The sequence below is a fragment of the Selaginella moellendorffii genome, unplaced genomic scaffold (assembly GCF_000143415.4).
Source record: "Selaginella moellendorffii unplaced genomic scaffold, v1.0 SELMOscaffold_19, whole genome shotgun sequence".
NCBI classification, from domain to species: domain Eukaryota; kingdom Viridiplantae; phylum Streptophyta; class Lycopodiopsida; order Selaginellales; family Selaginellaceae; genus Selaginella; species Selaginella moellendorffii.
Genome location: NW_003314280.1, coordinates 1,843,416 through 1,869,125, shown reverse-complemented (window position 1 = coordinate 1,869,125; position 25,710 = coordinate 1,843,416). Strand labels below are relative to the sequence as shown.

The window sequence follows — 25,710 nt, the reverse complement described above, 5'->3', positions numbered from 1 at the left end:
AATACAAAAATCATGGTAGGTATGGAGAAAGTATGGAATAAAAATTGAAAACACCACCAACTATAAATGATCATTAAGATCCATCCCTATAAAATAAAGATCATCCTCAGGCATCTATTAAGAAAATAAACTACCATTTCAAAGACCTTTGTCCTTATCCACATTTGACCTCCTACAATTATTAACTCCAATTTCAAATTCTTAAACACCATCCTTAATTATATAAGGATAATCTTATGAATCCTTTATTGTCTAGGACGTGATCCTAACTATAGTTGTTTACTATAACCATAATATCTAATTTATTAAGTTAAATGCTTTTATGAAGTACACCTTAACTCTCTAAAGAAAACTTTATACTATTTTTAAAATCCCAAAGTCATTCCCTTATTAGCCCCTTTCTATTCACCACATTGTTAACATGTTCATATATGAACTAAGGTGAAAAGTCATTCCCTCTTGAGATGCTAATCTTTGAAGAAGACCCACTCTTAGGACCTTTCGATGATAACATCAAGTGGTAATATATTTAACTACCAATAAGAGTCAAATTGAAAAATAACTTCGATACCAATCTATGGATGGATGGTTAACACTTTGTTGTTCATGCAGTGTATTGTTAAAACCATGTAGGACCAAGTAGGAGCTAATACAATAAGTAGAAACCTTAACAAGGGAATTTAACTAAGGCTAAAGCCGTAGTGGTCAGATAGACAAGATAAACTAGTAAATTGGAAAGGAAAAATTTATGGCTTATAAACACAAGCTTTAAAAGTAGATTTAGTTCCTTACATTATACCCTTAAACTTCCCTTTAACCTATATTGACTATACAGTCAAAGTTAGTACCTAACAATTCTTCCACCCTAACAATGTCCTTGTCCAAGGATAAGTTGTACTAATGATCACCCTTTTTGGGGAACTTTACTTAAACTCTTAGTCCATCCTCCATAACTGTATATATTAAAGAAGCATTAAACCCTTCATTCCGAGGTAGTACACTTTTTAATTGGCTAATATAAAAATACCAAATGAATTTTCATCCCAATTGGTAATTGCATTCAATAAACCACCTTACCAATGCACTCTAACACTTCATATAGACTAGTTTATCTATAAGAAATTTTATCACTTTTCCCACTTCATAAAAGCACAAACCATTCACTTAATGGACAAGTTGCTCACACGAAAACAAAATCTCCCACTTTATATTCTTGAAATTAACAATACTTATTTGCAAACTTCTCCATTTTATCTTGAGATATTTACAAATTTCATTTATATACCACCAAAATCTCATAAACTTCAGTGGCTAAATCAATCACCTTTGAATCAAGCTCACTTTTTTCTTCTTCCTCAATTTTTTTTTATTTTCTCCTCTTTACTTTGATGTTTTAAAAAAAAAAAACCTTCGAAGGAGGGGGGGATGGATGGATAATAATAAAGTGAAGATGAGTGGATACAATAGTGGAATAAAGATAAATTATATGAATTATGGAGTGAGGATGAATATAGTAAATTCAAATGGAACATCTAACCTCAACATAATGAGGCTAAACAAATGTGATAGTGAAGTGAAGCTGAACATAGGTGGTGGAATGAAGATGAACATGATAAGTTCAAATGAAGCCAGTGTTTCAAAACTTTTTTTCCTTCAAGGGGATAAAAAAGATTTTGAGGATGAACATAGTGAATTTGACTTCGTATATGTGGTGTTGAATGAAAACAAAAGTCATGAGTCCGAATTAACATAGGTTTTAAATGTTGATCAAAGGGAAGATGTAAAAGCAGTTCTACTTATGGTCATAAGTTTGAGTTAATAATGGTTTTGGAGGATTGTCAGTAGGCAAACTTAAAGATGAGAGGTATTGTTTACTCCAATGGTGCTTTATAAACTATAGTGGCTTGTTTTAATTCATAATTATAATTTCAAGGTTGGTTCAAATATTTGGCAATTATATATGGAGTTGCAATTGGTTCATTTAAATTTTGTAATTGACTCATGTTCTTGTGAAAATTTATAATTGTTTAGTAGAAGTTTTAGATGTTCCATTTGACTTATCATCATCAACTTTTTCATCTTTTAGATAAGAGGATGGTGTAATGTTTGTAAATAGATATACATATATATACATATATATATATATATATATATGTATGTATATATATATGTATGTATATGTATATGTATATCTATGTATATCTATTTACAAACATTACACCATCCTCTTATCTAAAAGGATGTGTGTGTGTGTCTATATATGGTAATATGTTAATTATAGTATTATAATAATATGGACTGTCAATTTTGGACTGAATCTAGTCTTTCCATTTTTGTATATAAGTAATGGTTTAAACCCTAATTAACATACCCTATTTATATAGATTATATATTTTATATAAATAATGCTTATTATTTTGTGAATACTCTGTTGGCTACAAAAGGAAATTTGTTGCATTAGCAAGCCATTTAGGAGAAGAAAAATGCTAACATTGTTAATTGATCAAGTTACTAAGTTTTGATTTTTGGCTTCAATTGACTTGAGCAAGGCATATGGTACCAATAGAAATCAATCCTTGCTGTTTTCTCTAACATAGAAAATTCCTGCTGCTCGATACTCTGACTTTTGTAAAAAGGCCAGATTCTATTTGTTTAAGTGATCAAAGTACTACTGGAGAAATTAAACTCTTTATATAACAATACCATTCTGTTATAAGTGACAAGAGAACAGACATAAATAGTAGGCACTACTAAAAAGCTAGCTCTGTAGCTCTGTACTCTTGGGAACGCGAATGGTAAGCAAGCCGTTCCGGAAAGACGCTCTAGCCTGCTTCAAGTCAGCACTAGAGGGAAGCTTAAGCTTCTTTTGCTTGAAGACGTTGCCGCTGGTCTTAACGATGAGTTCCGGCCCTGCACAGTCCACAATCACTTCCTCTCGCGACAAGCCTGCACGGTCAACAAGCCAGAAGCTCTTGAGAAAACACGAGAGTTTTCAGAGACATACCTGGAACTTCGACACGAAGAATGTGGTGATGCTCGTCATCTGCTGTAGTTGCCCTGATGGATCGCCTCTTGGCTACAGCAGAGAAGAAGAGAAAAACAGGAAATTAGTAGAGGTAAAAAGAACAAAAAAAGAAAAACATAAGATCGATACTCTTGTTCAGCTCAGTCTCGTCGAGGTCGTCAATTGGCACAGTTGAAGCTGTCCATTTGAGCGCAGAGGCCCCTTTGGGAAGGCGAATGGTGAGAATCTCATCCTGGAGATTATGTATTGCACCGTCGACGTCGGCGTAAGGAGGAACTGGAAGCCTCTCTGGGCGGAACACGTCCTTCTCCGTGGAAACACGCATGCCCTGTCCATCTTTTACAACACTCACTTGATCCAGCGACGTGAGACCTGTACAGCAGTACGCAAGAAAAAAATTAAGATAACAACAACTGCAAATGAATTACCGGGCACTTGCACATCCACAGTGTAGAACTGCTGGTTCTCGAAAGACGACCACAAGAGCTTGCGCTCGTCATATCCTGCATGCCACAGAAAGAAAACAAGTAAAACACTCCAGGCAGGATCGAAGCCATACCTTTCTTGTACTTGTGGCAGTTTAGCAGCAGCTTGTAAGCGTGTTTCTTTTCAAAGTTGTAGAGAGCGACGAGACCTCCATGATGAGGGAACTCCGGCAGTCCCCCGGCATCAGCCACCTCCTGCGCCAACTCGAGGCTCCTGAGACACTTCCCCAAGGGATCGCTGGAGAAGAAAGTGCGTGGAACGACAGGTGTAGCAAATGATCGAGAGCGCACATCGACAAGAGAGGTGAGGTTTGTGGACTGCAGACCAAAGATGCCGGCATAGCACTCGGCGGCAAACGCACGCGCCTGCTCCTGCAACTCGTGCACGTTTGGCTCACCGGAGAAGACTTCCTTCTCGGCTCGGCAGGCAACATTCCGGCAAAAGTCGTACACGAGGCGAGTTTCTTCCTGTGTGCGGTGATGGATGGGTGGCTCTCCACGGCAGCAGCGGATTGCATTCTTCGTGGCGTCGTCCACGAGCTTGATCATGTGTGTATATGGGATGGGGTAGTCGCCTATGTCGTCAAACCCGAGTGGTTTCTTAACAGGGGGGAATTCGCCGCTGACGATTTCGGTGTACTTGAGAGTCTGGTCTAGGAGATTCGCCTGGAAGCAGCCCGTGGCGCCATCACTTTCGCCTAGCGCCCGATAAACTTGGCCGAGGACTCGGTTGTCTAGGCGGAGCATCACCAGCCACATAAAGTCTCCATACTCTCTGTAGGCCTCGTCCGTCTGTGGTCTGCCAGCTGTGAGGATGCTTGGGTAGATGCTCCTACAACTCGCGCTTGCTGTGTGGATGCTCCTGCTTGCTGGGTAGATGCTCCTACACGCGCGAATCAGCGGCCCGAACATTCTCCGCTTGCACTTGTGTGTCTGAGCCTACTGCATTAAACCCTAAAAGAATTCTCATCTTTAGAGGCTGTGACTTTTTCCAAGAATTTCTTGTGCTCACACTTCACAGTCAGTGTAAACGATCTGCATGATGCAAGATTCTAATTGCTTCTCAGTGATCAAGCAGTTTCTTCACACCATTCATGCTTGGTACGGGGGGATTTAGCAAGAACGGAGTTGAGCCAAAGGCCTGGAGTCACCACCACCAGAGACTTGATAATCTCTTCAAACGAAGCAGCTGTCTATCCAAGTCATCCTGAGCATGGTAACTAAAATTCCATCCTGAAGCTTGCAAAGCTTTGCCTTTCATGCTGGGTTACAAATTCACTCAAGAGAAATAAAACCACCTTCGTTTGTATCAGCATATCGGTGAGTGTCGATTGAGCCTGTGAGCTACTCTCTTGCAAGCTTCAAGTGAGACCATAAAATTTCCATATAATAGAAAGAATCTCAAAGCTTGATCTTACCAAGTCTAACAGTGAAAACCAACAAAGTGGCAGCAAGTTTTTAGGAATTTGACTTCTAAGTGCAATTGTTGATTGTGCGGTGGTGGTAGCAGCATGGGGTGAGCAATATAGCTTGTGGGAAGGTAGTGAGCTTAGTGTGTGGTTTTCAAGTGGGATGAGCTTGTAACTTTTTTTCCTCTTCTAGGATCAATCAAGCACAATTATGTTTTGAGTTCTAAAACACTGGAAAAACATTGGTTTGTTTGGAAGTAAAAGTTTTTCATCTTTCAAATTTTGATTTAATCTATTTTTTCAAATAAATTTAACTAATAAAATACAAATATAAATATAGATCTAAACACTAAAAGGAATCTAAAAACACTTTTGAAGCTGAATCTTGGTTTAAATCTTGCATAAAAATGTAATAAATGTGTTTGCAAGTTAAATATACCTTTCCCCTATTCTCTCTTTGTGTGAAATCTAGGCAGATACATGATGGATTTTCATAGATTTAGATAGTATATTTAGCATTATTTGATAACTCAATCACGACAACAAACTTTTCAGCCATCACATTAATATAATTTATCCTTATGATTATGCACTTCAACTCCTTTGCTAACTTGATTTTATTTTGCACACCCTTCAAAATAAAAGACCTATATTGTACAACTTTCTCATTTCTAACTAGTTATGTATGTTAGTTTAATATTGATATTGGTGGTATAGTAGTATCAACAACAACATTTGAGGAATGAAATTTACTCTTTTTAAACTTTCAATCTCTATAACTTTACTCAACTAGCCACTCTTCTGACATGGAATCTGGGTTCAAGATAATTAAGCTATAGATCTAGCTTATATGAGTAATATTAACCCCACAATAGTAAATTTAGCTTGACTAGCAAACCCCACACAACAACTTTGACAACCCCATATAATAACCTAGACAACCTCATATAATAACCTCAACAACCCCACAAACATAGCATTGCTGAAGAATTCAAGTCTAAGCACATAAATGTGAGATGTTAAGCTCAACTCCTAATCATTCTAGAGCAACATCCATTGTTTTTGGCACTAATTCTTTGAATTGTGCAATTGATATGAGAAATTAACTCATAAAAAATAACCTTCTTAACCTTTGGCATTAGATATATTTATGTAACAATTGACACCTCCTCCATTCCATATTCTTTAGTTCTTCTCTAGTGTTATAGAATATAATGGTAGTCAAACTTTAGATGGTGAGATCTACAAGGAGTGATATTAAACCTATCAAATGTCTATTGACACTTTATAAGTTCTTGGTATTTAGCCACACCTTCATCCCAAGTTGAAACTCTATGTCTTGGCACTTTTAGTTTGCATATTTAGTTTGCATTTATTGAGCCTGTTTCAAGGAATCCCTTACCAAATTCCAAATATTGAGTTTTTTCACCATAAATGCTTTTATTGTGGATAACTTTCCATAATACTTAACCATGCCAAGTTCTACAAGACTTTCAATGGCTCAATAGACTTTCAATGGTAGAAGGGTAGTGCCAATGGTAGAGTTAATATCCAATATATTATTGTTGATTTATAACTTGATTTTAATTTGGGGATATGAGGATAGTGTATAAAGTTACCAAGTGTGTTTAGTTAGAAATTGACCCAAAGGTAAAAAAATATCTTTTTAGAGATTATTTGATCTTGAGTTCTTTAAGTAGGTTTATGGGGCCCTATGAGATTGAAGCTCGAATTGGTAAGGTGGTTTACCACCTTTGACTTCCTTAAGAGATGGGGAAGATGAACTTTGTATTCCGCGTGAACTTACTTAAATTATACTTTGAAGACCCACTTCGCAAAGACTAAATGAAATCTTTACCTAAGGTTATCCAAGGGGACGAGAAATATGAAGTCGAGGCCATCCTTAATGTGTGCAAGAACAAGTGACAACAATGTGAGGTGAATAAATTCCATGTAAAGTATAAAGGATTTCCACTCTACAAAACAACATGGGAACCGGAGAAGAACTTGACAAACACTCAAGATCTAATACAAGGATTTTTCCAAGGTAAAACCAAGGAGCCTATATCAACTGCCACAAAGAGAAGCTTTTGTTATAAAAACGAGCTTAGAAAGTAAACACTGGATGAACTAGTGCCAAATGAACCCCTTGATGATATTCCCGAAAGAAAGATAAAAAGGTTATTGACTTATTTATGCAAAGACCCTTTGTTACTTATATGACTTCTCATTTCCTAAAGGCATCTTGGTGTCCAAACCTTCCACTATAGCAATACTAATAAAATGTTGTTGATGCTAAGGTCTTCACTCAAGAAATAAAAGTTACTAATTTGGAAAACACCAACAATGCTGATAAGTGTGACTAACTTTATCACATATTCAACAATGGATATCATGGCCATAACCACATGCTTGCCCTTGTTTTTGAACTCAAATAGTAGTAGTATCAACCTCTATTGGAACAAGATCATCTCTTATAGAAAGTGGAGTTGAATGACATGTAATAAGAAGTGGAAGAGGTGATATTTGATAATTGTAAACTTTTGAATTTGGACTTCTTGGGATGTCACCAGCCTAGTACTATTCAAACCCAAGGAAACTTAACCACAAGTATTTCAAAACCCTTAACCAATTAAAAAAAAGGGGTGCACTCTTATTTACCTTTCCTTCTATATTTGAACTTTATGGATCTTCTTTCAAGTTGTTCTCTTTTATTCTTTTTGGTTGCTTACAATCCACCATGTTTCCCTACAAGTTTATGCCCTCGTGAACAAAAGTTGAAAGCCACAACTCTCTTGAGAGCCCCATTCTCTTGACACTCTACCCCTCGAGTCAAGCCCAACTAGAGCAAACTAAACCTATCAGATGTCAATTAACATATAGTGCGATTTTCTTAGCCAATAAACAGAGTCGGACTTGAGACCTCTTTAATACCAAATGTAAGCTTTTGAATTTGGACTTCTCGGGAAGTTGCCCAGCCTAGTACTATTCAAACCTAAGGACATTTAACCACAAGTATCCCAAAACCCTTAATCAATTTGAAAAATGGGGTGCACTCTTATTTATGGGCCCTTTCCTTTTATATTTGAACCCTATGGATCATCTCTCTTCTCTTTTGTTTTCTTTGGTTGTTTACAATAATGTTGTGCCAAGTAAAATGTAAGCGACTGAATTTTCCATTTCTACTTTAGTCACTTAACCACACCTCCGACCACTTGGAGGAGTCTCATTCACAACCTCCATAAGTCCAATTCAGGACTTGGGACTTGCTAGCCCCGAGAATGGCATCCATGCCACTCAACATTTGCACTTGGTCCCAGTGCTCCACGTGTCCGATCCCATGACCGACACTCAAAGGTACCACCGACATGGCAGCTTGTTACGCTAAGGCCATGCCCAATCACCTTTGCCACACTGGTAGTCCATTACCACTTGCATCACAGTCTTGGCTCTCCAAGACTAGGCAAACCATCCGTGAGTGGTCATCTCAGATCCACTCCTTAGCATCCTTAGGATGCCCACCGACAAGGGGAATAGCCTTCCCCAATATCCCTCTGTCAATCCCCACTAAGTCCCTTTCTGCCCTTGGCCGTGTTTGCCAACACTGCCACTGGATCGAGGCCCACAGGCCCGACCACTAAGTCCCACGGTCCTCTGGGACTTCCTCACCATGTGACTGTATCCTTAGTCACCACACTAGAGGATTGCTTTTCCTCCTTTCTCCATTTGGGACTCCGGGACAACATTTTGAAACACCGTGGGCCTACGCGAGCCCCGTGGGTACTCTCCCCGCCTTCCACCTTTAGGTGCTCTAGCCATGGGCTTAGAGCGAGGTTCCGTTGAGCCACGCCTAGTATCCAAGTAGGTAGTGCCACCCACACTTGGACTGGGAGCATCAGCCAGTCGATCTCCCGGGGGAACTAGAGCCGGCTCTTGAACACTTCACCACGCTACCCCACTTGTCGGTCTGTATTCACTCTAGTCTTGGACTTCCCAGTGGTCAGTTCATCACCCAACACTGGGTCTGGCCTTCCTAGGCCAAACTGGCCTTTCCTGGCCAAACTGGCTCCACTGCAGTCCTCCCCCTTACTATACTTTTGGAGCTCACCAAACCCCCCAGGGTCTGGGAGATGAACGCTTTGGGCTTTCACCCTCTCAGACTCGGACTCGGACTCGGACTCGGACTCGGACTCGGACTCAGACTCGGACTCGGACTCGGACTCGGACTCGGGCTCGGGCTTGGGCTCAGTCTCAGCCTTGGCCTCGGTCTCGGTCTCGGTCCCGGTCTCGGTCTCGGTCTCGGTCTCGGTCTCGGTCCCGGTCTTGGTCTCGACCTCGGACTCCATCTCGGGTCCTTCTCGGACTCCATCTCGGACTCCATCTCGGACTCCGTCTCGGTCCATCTCGGACTCCATCTCGGACTCCGTCTCGGTCCATCTCGGACTCCATCTCGGACTCCATCTTGGACTCCATCTCGGACTCCGTCTTGGTCCATCTCGGACTCCATCTCGGGTCCATCTTGGACTCCGTCTCGGTCCACCTCGGACTCCATCTCGGACTCCATTTCGGGTCCATCTCGGACTCCATCTCGGACTCCATCTCGGGTCCATCTCGAACTCCGTCTCGGTCCACCTCGGACTCCACTTCTGGTCCATCTCGGACTCCATATCGGACTCCATCTCGGACTCCACTTCGGGTCCATCTCGGACTCCATATCGGACTCCATCTCGGACTCCACTTCGGACTCCATATCAGACTCCACTTCGGGTCCATCTCGGACTCCAACTGGGGTCCACCTCGGACACTTCCACGTGTCATGTGTTGGTTCTTTTTGGGTCCCTTTTTGGAGCCTTGCTTATTGCTCGCTTCGTGCTCGCTCCTTGAGCACTTTGTTGGGAGTTCCACTCCCGCTCTTGACCTTCCAAGTTAGAGCTTTTAGTCCAAACGTGTTACACCCGTTTGGGCTTTTGCTTCGGCCACTACCACATGGCACCCTTTCCGGCTCCACTTTGGGGCCTAGGGATTTTGTGTCTCACATGAATAAACCCTATGGATCATCTCTCTTCTCTTTTGTTTTCTTTGGTTGCTTACAATAATGTTGTGCCAAGTGAAAAGCATCATCAAGGGTGGATAGAACAAGTGCATGCATAAGTCTTACAAAATTTTGACGAAATGCTAGTCATAACATTCCCAATTTGATCCGCTTAAACATATTTAGTTTTGCATGAAGTAAAAGACTTCAGAAACAAATATCAAATTGCATCACTGACTTAAATGGACTTTAATGAAGATGATACAATTATTACAAAGCATCATCACAATTGTTAGCATGTCCAAAAGGCATTTAAAATCATTTGGGAGAATGTTCCAATCCTCACAAGTGGCTACACTCAAACCATTGTATTATTACAATGTTATCCCTTGAGAATACATGGGAAACTCACATAAATGTTAAGTATCATCCCAAGAATGATATGTGGCAATCACCATAAAATGATCGAACCAATGATACACATCATCCCCAAGATTCCCATGAAAGAATTTCAGCTAAACACAAAGATTAGCAGCAAGAGTAAAAGAAGTTGTACTACACGCCATGAATGTTGTTATTAACCAAATCTGATTATTCAACTACAACTGCATACTATTAAGCAATTGTACTAATTATTGCTTTAGAGTCAAAGGAGGAGGAGGCTACTACTCTGCCATATAAATAAATGAAAAGGAAAAAATAAAATAAAAGAAGAAATTGAAAAAGCTATAAGGAAAGGGAGATTTAGACAATGTAAAAGCTAGATCTAAAACAAAATCTCAAATTCAAACACTCCTTAGGGACAATCAAAGTTGCCCTTCATTTCCACCAATATGATTGCATAGAATATAAAAATGGAATATAAAAATATGCAATTAGCTCAAAAACCTTAATTTATATATAGGAGTGTTTAGATTGAAACCAGTCTGATGGCCATCAAAATCCCACTATGCTAATATTAGTATATAGCATTGTAGCCATACACTAATATTAATATACGGCATTATAGCTATACATTTAGACCTCATATAGTATAATAGTTGAATATATATTTATATTTATTTTGTGTTTAAGTTATAAATATGTTATAATTTTCTTAAACAGCCAAAGCATATTCTAACAGAATTAAATGATCTAATGGCTAGAATGTATTTAGATTGATCTTGTGATTTCAAATGAGGTGCACTGGATCTTGGCAAACACAGAGGATCAATTGGTGGCCCCAATGCATATACAACAAGAAGCAGCATTTCCCTAGGCTACCCTCAAGCTGGTCTTGAGCATCCTCAATACTGTTTGTCCTGGGCCTTAGAGATCATGCTGTATATCAAGACATGAGCAGTCATGCTTGTAGTCAAGGTCGATAGAGCTGGCTGTAACATATTGTTAAATCAAAAGTGCCCTAGATAAAAAAAAGCTATAAAGATTGAATTTGTTTTTCTCTTAAACCTTTGGTGGAATTGTTTTTTAACTTAATGCAAAAATATTATGCTTTTAGATTGCTATATAAGTAATCAAAATGTGATTGTGTGGATAATATTTGATATGCCATATATGCATGGGCATGACACCTCACTTTGCCAACAAACACTAATACCATATTATTTTATATAATAGATTTGAAGTTTTTGTTTTCATTCTTGTGTCATTTAGCTTAGATTTTTATTATTATGATCATTTGTGGCACTCCATTTTTCCGTATTCTCAAAACTTGGAGATGTATTTGATTGCAATGTGCTTTAATGTAAGTATGGTGTTTAAATTGCTCTCATAAATGCCTCTCATTGCTTATAGCTTATTTGAGCACACCTTAATATAAATAGCAATTGATTAGTGCAGAGGTGAGCATGCAAGTAAATCATGCTATAGCTGTGATAAAGTGTTAGCTTCATTAATTTATCACATACATGTCTTACCAGCCATGCATCCTTCCAATGTTCTTGGTGGACAGGCCATGGAGATTGCTTACAGCAACGACAAGCTCAAGAAGTACCTGGAGACAGCGGTCGAAGTTGACCCAGGCTGGTGGTATAAGTATAACTATCTCACAGACTCCTCCGAGATCGATGTGGACTGCCTGGCGGATGGAAACAAGGGCGTGGTTATAGGGGGGATCATGGAGCACATCGAGCAGGCTGGAGTCCATTCCGGGGAGTCTTGTTGCTCGATTCCGATGCAAACCATTCCAGCGGGTGCTTTAGCACCAAAACTCCAACCTTGCCATCCGTTGTCCTCCATGCGTCCTAGAAAGATCCAAGAGTCCGGGATGCAGCGATTTACCTCTGCACTAACCTTCAGGTAAGTTACTAAGATGGTCGATTTCGTGCGTCAGAGTGAGCTTTTTGAAGCGCTTCGTGGAAGCACTGTTCTTGCTAGTCGTGGCCTAACGGAATCTTTTTTTTTTTCTTAAATTTGACTGAGGCGGCCAGTGGAAGAACATACACAAGACCAACAAATGCAAGGCATCCAACAGGGCGGTGCTGGGCCGGAAAACTGGTTCCAGAAGTCCCTAGAATGGTCCGAGGATTTCCGGCCGAGAACTTCGAGAACATGACGTCAGGAACCATTGCTTTCGCTGAGACGCTCCAGTTGGCGATCCAAAACATGTTAATCCTGGCGAGGCAGGCTCAGCAGAATCAAAATTCTTCACGGCAGCAGCAGCAGCAGCAGCAGCAGCAGAATCAAAACCAAACTTTGCAGGAGCGTACTCGTTAAGCAAAGCCTTTAAGGTAGTGGTTTATGTTTGGCGCGAATATGAAAGGCTAAGCATGGCGCGAAGGGCTGAGAGCCTGCCACGTGTGTCCATCCGCAAGAGCCCTAAGTTCTCAAGGTATGCGCTTGGCTCCTGGAATGTAGGCGGCAAGAAGAAAATGTCACAGCTCTCGGGTAAGAAGGAGGTCGCTGGCGCCTTGGATGCTGCTGCCGCCGGAGCCAAGAAGCCGAAATTGGACGCCGATGGCGGTGGATTCCTAGGCGAGGGATTGAGATCGTCGATCGGTGTGAATCCCAGGAGAGTGCGCGTGTTAAGGCAAGGGGATGAATCTCACAGCGGTCCTGTGGTGTATTGGATGTCGAGGGATCAGCGATCCAGGGATAACTGGGCTTTGCTCTACGCGGCCGAGCAGGCCAGGAAGAGAGATACCCCAGTGGCCGTGGTGTTTAATTTGGTGGAGAGCTTTCTGGAAGCCAAAGCCCGGCATTTTGGATTTCTTCTTCGGGGCCTGCGCGTTGTGGAGAAGAACCTCGACAAGCTTGGCATCGCTTTTTTCTTGCTACGGGTAATCCTTTGTTTTTCTTGAGAACTTTCTTGTTTCCATGCCTGGAATGGTGCTTTAGATCTCTCTCTCTTTGTTTTCACGTTTCCATGGTTTTAACTCTGCAGGGTCGACCAGAAGACACGATTCCCTCATTTGTCGAGGCATGCAACGCGTCCATCCTCGTACTTGATTTTTCTTCTCTGAGGATTGGTCGAACCTGGAGAACTGGTGTTGTAAGCAGACTCGGGGCAGACACTACCACCGCCGTCCACGAGGTAGATGCTCATAATGTTGTTCCCGTTTGGATTGCCTCGGACAAACTGGAATACGCTGCTCGTACTATCAGATTGAAAATCCAGAGGCAGCTTCCAGAGTTTTTGGTGGACTTTCCAACGCTCGAGCCTTTCTCAAAGCCTTGGCCTGGGGTGGCACAAGAGAAGATCGATTGGGATTCTCTTATAGATGAAGTTCTAAGGTAACGACGTCAAGAAAAGGTCTCGCTGACATTTTCTCTGCGATGTAACAGAGCTGGTGACGAAGTTCCTGAAGTCGACTGGTGTGAACCAGGCGAAGATATAGCTCTTGAACGGTTAGCGGTTTTTTTGTCCTCTAGACTTCAACGTTACAGCGCTGAGAGAAATGACCCGTCCAAACTTGAACGTTTATCAGACCTCTCCCCTTACTTTCACTACGGCCAGCTTTCTCCTCAACGCTGCGCATTTGAGGTTCGAAAAGCTCGTAAGCTACATATGCAGGTTCGTTCAAAATCTTTTGATGGCTTCGTTGTCTTGATTCCTTCTTCCTTTTTTCCCAGTCTGTGGATTCGTTTCTGGAGGAACTAATAATCAGGCGGGAGCTGTCTGACAATTTTTGCTACTATCAACCGAATTATGACAACATCCAGGGAGCGTGGGAATGGGCCCGGAACTCCTTGCTTGAGCATGCGAATGATAAAAGAGAACATATCTACACGTAAGCTGTCTCTAGGGTCGTTTCAAAAGCTTGCAGCTTAGACAGATTTGGTGCTTCTTTTTTCCAGGAGGCAGCAGCTTGAAGATGGGAAGACAAAAGATAAAGTAAGGGACTTGAATTCAATGAACAGGCTACTAGTTTCTTTCTTTGATTTTTTTTCTGAACAGCTATGGAACGCTTCCCAGCTAGAGATGGTTCATCGTGGGAAAATGCACGGTTTTATGCGGTATGTTCCAAAGTAGTTCTCGATTTATGACTCCTTTTGCACTGTTTTTTGGCAGTATGTACTGGGCGAAGAAGATACTGGAGTGGACGGAAAGTCCCGAGGACGCTTTGGCCATTGCGATTTACTTCAACGACAAGGTATTGTTTACCCCCTCTCTTTGTGTTCTTCATAGAGAAAGCCTTTGTTGCAGTATCAATTGGATGGAAGAGATCCAAATGGCTACGTTGGTTGTATGTGGTCCATATGTGGCATTCATGACCAGGTGTGCGAGCAAAATACACAGGCTCTTTCTCACAGGCTTGTTTTTCAGGGCTGGAAAGAGAGGCCAATATTTGGCAAGATACGTTACATGAACTACGAAGGCTGCAAGCGTAAGTTCAATGTGGATGGATACATTATGTACGTGAACAAGCTTGTCGCCGAGGTGAAGAAGCGTCGAAAGAGGTGATGTAGTAGCCTTATCCTATGTTTTCTAGCTTGTAAGATCGAGTTCTTGTTCCTTCAGCCAGGAGAGAACTTTAGAATGTTAACTTGGATCCGAGTCCAAGCACTCAGCACCGTCGTCCACGTAACAAACGTTGGCTCGAAAGGCATAGCTTCCACCATATCCAGAGCTTCCTCGAGCTGGTTGGCCCGGCTGAGAAGATCGATGACGCAGTGGTAGTGCTCGCGGCCGGGCCTCACCTTGTACTTGGACTGCATCGCGTCGAAGCAGAGCCTCCCAGTGTCGACCAGGCCGGAATGACTGCACACGGCCAGAAGGCATTGAAATCCCATGCCGCAGACTTTGACACCTTCGTCGACCATCTCGTGGAAGGTCTCGAACACCAGAGCGGCGTCCCCTCCGCGGCTGTACCCGGCGAGCAATGCAGTCCAGGCCACTGCGTCTCTGGAAGCAAGCGCATCAAACACCTGCTGGGAGGAAGCCATGCTCCCACACTTGGCGTAGAAATCTATCAAGCAAGTCACCACCACTGTATCGCTCTCGAGCCCCCGCTTGCAGACGTCGCCGTGGATCGCCATGCCAGCTTCCAGAGCCCCGACACTGCCGCAGGCCTTCAACGCGATCGCAAGCGTCCGAGCGTCCGGTTGGCAGCCTTGGGTCTCCATCCGAGAGAGAAGCTCCAGCGCCACCCTGCCTTGCCCGTTCTCGGTGTATCCGGATATCAGAGCCGTCCAGGAGACCACCCCGGGGCGTGGCATGTCGCCGAAGACTCTCTCGGCTTCCAGCATTCCACCGCAGTTGGCGTACATGTCGAGCAAGGTGTTCGCGACGTACACGTCCGAGTCGAGACTTTGAGCCGCGGCGTGAGAGTGTATCGCCATGCCCGTCTCGAGACTTCGCAGCTTCACGCCCGACCCGTCAACTTTCTGCCACTCTTCTTTCGCCGAGATCCTGATGCAAGCTTTCAGAGCAGCGACAAAGGTCCCAGCGTTTGGAACACAGCCGTCTCGTCTCATGCCCGTGAACGCCTCCAGAGCCAGCTCCCCGTCACCGTTCTCAACGTACCCCAGCATAAGCTCGTTCCAGGCCACCGCGTCCCGGTCCGGCATCCCGGCAAACACCCTCGCAGCGTCATCCATGCTCTGGCTCTCGGCGTAAGCATCGATCAATCTGCTCGCCACCAACATATCCCTGTCGCAGTTGTCTCTCGCAGCTTGCGAGTGAACGGCCAGAGCATTCTCCAAGGACACCATCTTCACGAGCTTCCCGTCAAGTTCTCTGGTCTCCTCGTCGCTCGCAAGGCCGCTGCAAGCCTTGAGACAAGCGACGTACGTCAAGGCATTCGGCACCACGCCTCCGCCCCGCAGGCACCGAAACGTTTCCAGCGCCAGCCTCTCCTGCCCGTTATCGGCATAGCCGAGTATCAGAGCTGTCCACGCGACCACATTCCGCTGCGCCATCTTCTCAAACACGGACGAAGCGTCTCCCATGCTGGCACACTTGGAGTACACGTCCACCAAGCTGCTTCCGACGTATAGACTCGAATCGCAGCCGCCAGCTTTCCGAGCCTGAGAGTGCAACGCCATGCTCTTCTCCAACACTTCCATCTTGCCGTGCCTCTGGTCGCCAAAGTCGGCCGTCACTGCGAGCCTGGAGCAAGCTTTCAGAGCGGCGACGAACGTCCGGGAATCTGGAGGGCAGCCACCGGCTTGCATCGCCACGAAGAGCTCCAGAGCTCTCTCGGCTTCGCCGTTCTCCGCGTACCCGAGAATCAAAGCGTTCCAGGAGATCACGTCTCGCTGCTTCATCCGTCCAAACACACGAGAGGCATCCGCCATGCTGCCACACTTCGCGTACATGTCCACAAGGCTGCTTCCAACGTAGATGTTGCTCGACTCGTGGAGCTTGCTCCTGGAGTGGACAGCCATGCCTTTCTCCAGGGCCGCCATGCTCACGACCATGCCGTCGACTTGCCTCCCTTGTTCGCTCGCCGCAAGGCTGCTGCAAGCTTTGATCGCGGCGACGAAGAGCCGGGCATCTGGAAAACACTCGTGAGATTCCATCATCGGTAGCAACTCAAGAGCAGCATTGCCTTGCCCGTTTTCGACGTACCCGAGCAGCAAGGCTGTCCACGAGACAACGTCTCGATGCTCCAATCCATCGAAGACTCTTCGAGCATCTGGCATGCTTCCACACTTGGCATACAAATCGATCAAGGTGTTGGCCACGATGATCTCCTCGCAGCCGTTGCTCGCAATCCGGCAATGCAAGGCCATGGACTTCTCCAAAACTCCAAGCTTTCCATCGTGTTCTTCCATGCGTCCTGTCAAGAGCACACAAGCTTTAAGCGCGGCAAGGAAGCTCCAAGAATCCGGGACGCAGCTATTTACCTCTGTGCTGCTACACAGGCGCGAGAAGAGCTCGAGCGAGGTCTCACACTCCCCATTGCAAGCGTACCCCAGGATGAGCGCATTCCAGGCCACGAGATCGCGATGCTCCATGGCGTCAAACACGCGCTGCGCCTCGATCATCCTTCCACACTTGGCGTACAAGCCGATGAGGCTGCTCGCAACATAGAGATTGGAATCCATCCCTTGCCGGAACGCATCGGCCGCAACCGACTTGCCCCGCTCGAGATCGCGCAATCTCCTGGAGGCCTTCAAATCCGCCAGAATGGAGCTCACACTTGCCTTGGAAGAGGAATCCACGGCTATTGGCAGCGCATTGGAGCCGCGCCATCGCTCGATTTCCCCAGGCATTTGAAGAGCCCTAAAAGTATAGTTTGAGTTGGAAATATTTTCACCGTTAAGAGTGTTCTTGGCGCTCTTGGCGCAGGGAATGGAAGAACAAGAACTAGGGCTCTCGGCCGATGTGGCATTATGGTGATTCGAGGCGCCGCGGGTGGGATCTATGTGCGATCTTCTGTGCCGCGCAAGCACCGGCCGGATTGGGACGTAAGTAGCTTGAAAATCTTTGTTTCGCTTTGAAAATCCTGCTCTTTTGTTCTACCTAGAACACTGTGCGCGATCTCAAGACGCTCAAGCTCACAGCTGCGGAACTGGTTCGTTTCTTTCTCTCGTCTTTCACCTGAATAAGAATTCTTCTCTTAGGAAGCAAGATCTAAGGCGTTTAAATCTAAAGACTGGTCTCGGCCAACAAAAACTTCTTCTGGTAATTCATCCTAGCGGTTCTCATGATTTTTTCTTTACACGGGTTCTACAGGTCGGAGTGTGGAGGTAGAAGAAGCTTTCGGGAGTGAAGATGGCGATGTAGCTGCCAAGTTAGCAATGCACAGGATCAAAGTTCGTAGAGGTAGTGCGCATTTTCTCCTTTTTTTGGCATTCGATCTTTTCTTTGTATTTTCTTCGTGGTTTTGACATGCTTCGATCGTTGCAATGCAGACTTTTTGGCGTTGAAGAAGAGCCATATCTTAAGCAACTGTTCGACCTCAAGCAGTGGCGATGACGATGACGATGGTGACGACGGGGATAACAATTTCGACGAGGACATCCGCCGGTTAGAGTCACTTCAAACGCAGCAGCTTTCGCAGAAGACGACGTCGACACCTCCTACCATGAAAAACAAGCCAGACCTGGCTTGTGATATGCAGTTTCTGAGGGGGAGCCCCAATCTTTTGCAATACCTGGAGACTGAAATGCAAAAGGCGTGGTCCGAGATGGCCTTGGCAAAAGAAAAGCAGCAGCGCAAGCGTAAGAAAGTTAAAAAGAGGATGAAATTGCAGCTTGGACAGAAGAACAAGAAGAAGCCAGAGAAGGACGATGTCAAGTTGCTCAACATGGTTCTCGCAAGCCAAAAGTCAACCGCTCTTGCTACGAATCAAACTTTTGTCCAGGTACTTTGAACTTTTTGCCGCCCGAGAATTCTTGTATATTTTTCCATCTCTTTCAGGAGTTGCAAAAGCATGTACAGTACCAGCAAAACGTTATCCACGAGCTCAACGAGTTTCGAATCTCTGCAACAAGAGAACTTACAAACCTCGTGGTACGTATGACTTGAGTAGCCTGACTTTTTCATTTTCGAACTTGTGTGCGCAGGTTCTTGTCCAAAAGCTGCTCTCAATCCAAGAATGCAAAGCTCCGATTGTGAGTCTACCTGCGAGCGACGATGAAAGTAAAAAGCTTGTTATTGAAGGTGAAAAAATGTTTTTTTTTAATAATTTGTTCTTTTTTTCTAACAATACGCTGCTTTCAGCAAAGCCTCCTCCCGCTCTTACGGACAACATTGAGCCTGCCGATGGGGGATCGACTCGACAGATCGAAGATCGACCGAGTCACCATAATGGTACCCCGCCTAAGGCAAGAAACATTTGACATTTCCATGAAAACAAACAATTACAACCATCTTTTTGCAGCCTCGGGAAGTTCCTACGTTTCTGAAGCGACGAGCTTGCACCATATCAAAGAAAGTCTCTGCCGCAAGGCCTCTCCAGCTGCAAGGTCCCAACCAAGCTAAACCTCCTCCTGACAGTAAACATCTTGACACGACGCAGGCCGCAAAAGCCACCGAAAACAAACGAAGGCTTCCATCCACATATCAAAGACCAACGGAGGAGCCGACTAGAGAAGGCGAGGTAACGGGTGACGAGTTCGACAGGAGAGAGAATCCACTCTTTGAGTCGGAAATGCAAGGGAAAAGAGCCGTCTCCCGGGGCCCCTTCAAGAAATCCAGGCTTCACGAGCAATCCTCATCCCCGACATGGAGAGGAGGACGACACGCTCTGCTCGCCGCAGCAGCCGAGCAGCCTTCTTCGCCAGCGTGGAAGGGGCGACACAACATTCCACTAGAGAAACCTCCGTCGCCAACTTGGAGAGAACGACACATCCAAGCTTGCGACCAATCTTCATCGCCAACAGGGAAAGGCCGACTCGCTCAGCTCGCCACAGCAACAGCAGGGTGCGGGCAACCATCGTCGCCAACAGGAAGAGAACGGGCTTTTCACGCTCAACAGGCAGCAATCACTCACGAGCAAACTTCGTCGCCACCATGGAAGGGAAGCCGACGCGCAGCAGTGGTGGAGCAAAGTTTGTCACCAAAGTGGAAAGGAAGACATGCTCCTCAAGCGACGATGATCAAAGCCGACGAGAGAGCTGCCGAGGATGGGAAGAAAGCCACTATATGCATACCAACGAGGAAGCCAAACTTGGAAGAGCGCAGAGTGGTGATCCCGGTGGTGAGGAAGAAGGCAACGATGCAGCCATCGATGAACAAAGCCCAGCTTGCCGAGTCGCAGGTGGATTTCCAGAACAAAAAGCCTCCGAGGTACAAGCTTCAGGGATGGTCCGCGGTTCTCGCCCAGTCTGGTATGTGGATGAATCTCTCCGGTTCGATCAGCTAACTCTGTTTTCTTTGTTTTTTTTTTTCCAGACAAGCTCAGAGGCAAAGAGAACAATGTGAGAGCATAAACTCGATTACGTGCAAATCTAGCGATTTTTCTAGACGCTCCTCGTATGTTCGAGTAGAGAAAGTTTCAAAGAAATGGTTTTTGCGATGCTTCCAAGAAGCCGAGCTTAACCGCGTGAAAGGTATACTTACAAAAGTACTGTCGCGATTTAGGGTTCTTCATTTGCATCATTTCTATGGGGGGCACGGAGGCGTTTCCAAATCTCGGCAAGCACTGCAGCCATTCCTCGTGTGGGCAGCTCGATTTCCTGCCCTTCAAATGCGATGCCTGCTCACAGGTAAAATTCTCTTGCTTCCTAGATCAGGGGATTCCAAACAAATTCTCTTCTTCTAGGTGTTTTGCTTGGATCATCGATCCTACACAGCTCACGAATGCCCCAAGGCGGGCGCCAAGGACTCGACAGTGATCGTTTGCCCCTTTTGTGCCTCGGGCGTCAAGACGGTGGCGGGCGAGGATCCCAATTCCACAATCGAGAGACACCTCCAAACGTCTTGCGACCCAAGCAACTACGACCGCGTGATGAAGAAACCAAAGTGCTCCGTGCGAGGATGCAAAGAGGTTCTCACCTTCTCCAACAAGTTCCATTGCAAGGTCTGTAGCAAGAACACCTGCATGAAGCACAGGTTCCCGGCGGATCACGCATGCCAAGCTATGAGCTCCAGTGTTGCCGGAAGGAATGGTGGTGGTGGCGGTGACTTGGCTTCCAGGTTTTTGCAAGCTCTGTCGATCAGGACAGGGAGTGAGTGTGGAACGAGCAGCAGCAACAGCCGCAGCAAGAGCTCCTCTTCAAAGTGGCCGAGAATTTTCTAGTAGAGCCAAGAAAAAACTCCTTTGTTGGGTATATTTGGAATATGTGTGAATATACTGGCCTATTCTATCAGAAATTCAATTAGCTTAATCTTGTGTTTAATATACTAAGTTTGTTCGCTGGCTCCCCCTTCAAAGATATTGTAGTCCTCATGTCGCTGCTAAGGACTCTATGAACCTCCTCAATGAGCACATTGGAGGAAAAATCATGTGGATTCCCTCTGTAACACTAACTTTCCTCCATCTACCATTTGCCACAACTATAGTAGCAATCCCTACCACCCCACCAAATCTAGCATCCAAAAATTTGTTTCAACTAAACTTTGGTAAGAGTGGAAATCATGTTCAATTGACATGGTATTTAATATGTAATGTGGAGATGCACAAATATTCCCTAAGAGTTCTGGGAGGAGAATCTACACTAAAAGATAGCAAAGATTTAAAATAAATTGGTGGGAAAGTTGGATATAAAAAAGAGGGTGAGAAGGGTTAAACTAACCTTTCTAAAGTGTTTAAAGGCATTTAAAAGTGTTAAAGTTAGTGAAGAAATTCTCTGTGCAATTGGCTATATGGAAAAATATCTATTAGTGACGTGGCCAATTAGGGTGAGTTTTACTATTCCCCCTTCCTCAGGTGGTACATGTTACTTCTTTTATTATTATAACATTCTCCATAAGTTCTTTATTAGCCATTTTAGCTTCACTTGGCTTCCTTTAGCTATTCTCTTTTGCTAGCCTTGCAAATTCCTTCTCACCTTGCATTTTGAGAATCTTTGTATCTAAGGAAATTATTTCTATACAACCATTTTTTCATCTCATTTCTTTTCAACTTCTTGCTTGTTCACTACCACCTTTGGCTCCCCATATCTCTTTACTCTTAAAGTCTATATACTTTTTTATAAGAATCTAGCAAGCTACAAGAGAAATAAACAAATGATTACTTAATGAAATTGCTTAGGGATGCCTTATTGCTAGTGGCCAATCGTGAGCTACAAACAAAACTTTCCAAAACATTCTAAAGATCATGAAAAACCAAGTGAAATCTCACTAACACTCATAATTCCTTCAAAAATGCAAAAGCACAAAGTCAATTAAAGTATTAGTGATCCAGAAAAATATCTAAGGACCACATGGGCCCTTTAATTTGATGCACACACAATTCCCATCCCTATAACAAGATTTAGGAAATCTTGCTCACTTAAGACTTTTCCCAGCCAAGAAAATGTGGTGCTTTATTCGTAACTCCCAAGATTTAAATAAGTTTGCAACTATCCTTTAGCTATTTAGATCTAACAAGGTCTCTACTAGAATTGAAGTTAAGAGGCATTATACTACATAAATTCCACTACACTATGCCCAAATGAGAATCTAACAAGTTGCAAGAGAAATAAATAAAGGATTGTTTGACAAAATTGCTCAAGGATGCTTTGTTAGTAGTAGCCGACCATAAGCTACAAGCAAAACTTTCTAAAACACTCTAAATCTCATGAAAACAAAGTGTAATCTCACTAACATTCACAATTCTCCTCACTAGTTACTAAAATCATTCTAAGAACACTTTTAAACACTTTTAAACACCTTTAAACACTATTAAACACTTTATAAAGGAGGTGAGGCCTAACTTAACCCTTCCTTATTATCACCGTCCTTTTTATAATTGGCTCTTTTGTTGATTTGCTCTAAATCTCTATTGTCCTTTAGTGTAGATTCTCTTCCCATGACTCCTAAAGAATATTCATGCATCTCCACTACACATCATGTCAATTAAATATGATTTCGACTATTTCCAAGGTTTAGATAGTGCTAAAAGAAGTTAGAGGAGAAGAAGAAGTCATGTTTGATTGACATGGTATCTAAGGTATGACATAAAGATGCATAGATATTCCCTAGGAGTTGTGGGAGGAAAATTTACACTAAAAGATTGCAAAGATTTAGAATAAATCAGTGGAGAACTAGCTGTAAAAAGAAGGGTGATGGGTTAGGTTGGGCTCACCCCCTTTCTGAAGTGTTTAACAGTGTTTAAAAGTATGATATTAATAAGTAGTGAGGAAAATTGAGATTGCATTCTATTTCTCATGATTTTTAGAGTGTTTTAGAGAGTTTTATTTGTAACTCACAATTAACCACTAGCAATAGGGTGTCCTTGAGCAATTTCATTATTTATTTCTCTTGAAGCTCACTAGATTCTCATCTAGGCACAATGTAGTGGAATCTACATAAAATAGCACCTCTTGGCCTCAATTCTGGTAGATCTAAGCAATCTGCTAGATGTAAGCGGACAAAGGATAGTTGCAAACCTATTTAGATCTTGGGAGCTAAGAACAAAGTGCCACCTTTTCTTGGCTGGGAAAATTTTCTAGTGAGCAAGGAATTCTATTATGAGGAGATTAATTGAAAATTGCATATGTGTTGGACTAAGGAACATATTAGGTCCTTAGAGATTTGTTTGGATCACTAGTACTCCCACTAACTTTGTGCTTCCATATTTTTAAAAGAGTTTGCCATGCAATATGCCATGTGGTGGAATATTTGCTAGTGTCATAGGTCAATCAAGGCAAGTTTGATTATTCCCCCTTTCTCGGTGGTACAAGCTTTTGCTTTGCCCTAGTTTCTCATGTTCACTTTTACCCTAGTATTATGCTAACAAATATAATATGTTGTTGCAGGCTCAACAAGCCTTTGTAATACCAATTCTAATAGTTTTGTTTGATGAAACTTACAACTTCCAAAACCTTGATTATAGAGATCAAAAGTGCAGAAAAGCCAGATGAGGTGGTCATCTTTGGAAGCCATATGTATAGTTGGGAAATTGCATATGGCACAAAGAATGATGTTAGTGGAGCATTTGTTTCTTGGGAGGTGATCAATTATTGTCTTATAAAGCAAATTATAGCTCCATTCATTTTGCATTTCAGGTGGTGGGATTTATTCACCAACTTAAACTAAAGCCATACCACACACTTCAAGCAATGTTGTTTGTGAATGAGGAAAATGACACAAAAGTTGTTAAGCAATACTAAAGCATGAGTAAATCTTTAAGCCTTATGCCCCCTTTTTTTTTTTCTTCCTATCATGAAACTAATCTGTTTTCAAGTATACACAATCCATTTTGGAAAAGATACAATAACTACAACTTGAAATTAGCTTCTACAACTTTGTAGAAGGCCTTGCTAGATTAAAAAAGCTTTACTTGTGGAGATTGGATTTGGAAATATTAATGGTCATTCCATAGGGATAGACATTTCGCCCATGGTAAGCGTCTTCCTCTTCACTGAAACTATAGTGTGATGCTAGAGTTCCTTATGGAAGCCTAGTGACTCTAGACCCATTAGTTAAGAACAATTTGTCCAAAAGCTTTAACAATCTTTCATATCCAAATGTCAACTTCAAAACTAGTACTTTTGGTATGTTTATTCACATGTCTGTGTTTATGGAAAGGTATCACCATACCCAATTCGACACAGTTGACAAGCTTTTGCCTAGGCAACTCCAACACTACCATGCTTGCTGTTTGGACATATCAAATTTGGATTCCATGCTCCCGAGATCGTGAAAATAGATCTATAGCCAATTGTCAGCATTTTTGAAATTGTGTATTCTTCATGACTCGAAAATTGACATTTGTAAACTAGTGAAAGGAAGATATATCAAATTTATTCATATGATAGAATTTTATCCTTTCACTTATAATAAATTTAATATGAATTTGATTTAGTGTGATGAATGAGATGACATCTCTGACACCTCAAGTGAAGACTACTCTAGATAGAGCTTGAGCGAGATGGTCTGGTCATCAAGCCATGCAAAGTATAAACTTCCAACCCTCTAGCATACACTAAGACAACCTCCTGGATGTGCAGCTGGATGTTGTGGTTGAAACAATGACCAAGCTTGACTATGGTGGCATCCAAGTTTCAAGTGAGATGGGTGGCAGAGCATAGGGGCCTCACTTGCCAATGCAGTTGATACAATAGGAGGTTGTTTCTCTCAATTCTCAGGAAAGAAGAAATCATTTGGAAAGAAAAATAAAAATTAAAGTGATGTTTAAATTAAAGGCTTAAAGGCATATACAATCAAGATAAATCTTTGCATTTAGTAGGCAACTCAGGATTATCTACTTTGATAGTTTCTGAAAATATTTTTAACTCATCTCGAGCATGTTCTACCCGTAACATAAAAGATCCATCTCTAAGTAGAACCACTCCTCCACCTTCATTATAAGCTAAACATATTGTCCATAAATCTTCTATAGCTTCTATAAAGTCATCACGTGTGCTTCCATGGAACCAGCCAATTGTTAAAAAGATGCCTAAAGTACCAATTCTGAAGCTATAAGTACCATGTTGGAAACCATTTAAAGAAAATTGGAGCCAAACCAATGATGCACAATTACAATAATCTCCAACATTAGTTGCAATAGTAAAAGTGTTAATACAATCTTGGAATGATGGTGCAGAAAATGATTTTGCTTGTTGGATGACCATTAATATTAAGATAAAATTGCATAGGATCACTTTTCCTTCCATAATTAAATTTTATTTTAGTAAGGAATACAAATCTTCAAATAAACCATCTTCTCATTTTATATATATATATATATATATATATATATATATATATATATATATATA

At 42.9% G+C, this 25,710-nt stretch overlaps 5 protein-coding genes across 7 annotated transcripts; 3 read left to right on the top strand and 2 right to left on the bottom strand.

Moving 5' to 3' along the window:
* Positions 1-2,710: 2,710 nt before the first annotated feature.
* On the bottom strand, positions 2,711-4,273 carry LOC9651562. The gene is made up of 5 exons (XM_002972320.2): positions 3,585-4,273; positions 3,454-3,528; positions 3,155-3,397; positions 3,005-3,076; positions 2,711-2,946 (listed from the first exon to the last, which is right to left on the bottom strand). Exons 1-5 carry the CDS (start codon positions 4,267-4,269, stop codon positions 2,759-2,761), a joined length of 1,263 nt encoding a protein of 420 aa, XP_002972366.2. The 5' UTR covers positions 4,270-4,273; the 3' UTR covers positions 2,711-2,758.
* Positions 4,274-12,752: 8,479 nt separating this feature from the next.
* LOC9651561 (deoxyribodipyrimidine photo-lyase) lies at positions 12,753-14,956 on the top strand. 2 transcript variants are annotated; one of them, XM_002972541.2, is made up of 9 exons: positions 12,753-13,229; positions 13,334-13,683; positions 13,735-13,963; positions 14,023-14,180; positions 14,248-14,284; positions 14,348-14,406; positions 14,462-14,543; positions 14,597-14,668; positions 14,717-14,956. In XM_002972541.2, exons 1-9 carry the CDS (start codon positions 12,822-12,824, stop codon positions 14,852-14,854), a joined length of 1,533 nt encoding a protein of 510 aa, XP_002972587.1. In that variant the 5' UTR covers positions 12,753-12,821; the 3' UTR covers positions 14,855-14,956. The 2 variants fall into 2 exon arrangements, with proteins under 2 accessions (XP_002972587.1, XP_024533022.1); XM_024677254.1 differs by having other exon boundaries at positions 14,248-14,406.
* Positions 14,759-17,696, bottom strand: LOC112347056 (pentatricopeptide repeat-containing protein At3g09040, mitochondrial-like). Its single transcript, XM_024677251.1, has one exon. It carries the CDS (start codon positions 17,608-17,610, stop codon positions 14,908-14,910), a length of 2,703 nt encoding a protein of 900 aa, XP_024533019.1. The 5' UTR covers positions 17,611-17,696; the 3' UTR covers positions 14,759-14,907.
* On the top strand, positions 17,696-20,363 carry LOC112347057. 2 transcript variants are annotated; one of them, XM_024677252.1, is made up of 10 exons: positions 17,696-17,805; positions 17,865-17,912; positions 17,962-18,022; positions 18,074-18,163; positions 18,253-18,704; positions 18,761-18,853; positions 18,907-19,003; positions 19,064-19,167; positions 19,224-20,172; positions 20,237-20,363. In XM_024677252.1, the coding sequence occupies exons 1-10, from the start codon at positions 17,731-17,733 to the stop codon at positions 20,272-20,274; spliced, it is 2,007 nt and encodes a 668-aa protein (XP_024533020.1). In that variant the 5' UTR covers positions 17,696-17,730; the 3' UTR covers positions 20,275-20,363. The 2 variants fall into 2 exon arrangements, with proteins under 2 accessions (XP_024533020.1, XP_024533021.1); XM_024677253.1 differs by lacking the exon at positions 17,962-18,022.
* Positions 20,364-20,413: 50 nt separating this feature from the next.
* LOC9651560 (zinc finger AN1 and C2H2 domain-containing stress-associated protein 16) lies at positions 20,414-21,183 on the top strand. The gene is made up of 2 exons (XM_002972540.2): positions 20,414-20,550; positions 20,607-21,183. Exons 1-2 carry the CDS (start codon positions 20,449-20,451, stop codon positions 21,081-21,083), a joined length of 579 nt encoding a protein of 192 aa, XP_002972586.2. The 5' UTR covers positions 20,414-20,448; the 3' UTR covers positions 21,084-21,183.
* The last annotated feature ends 4,527 nt before the right edge of the window (positions 21,184-25,710 follow it).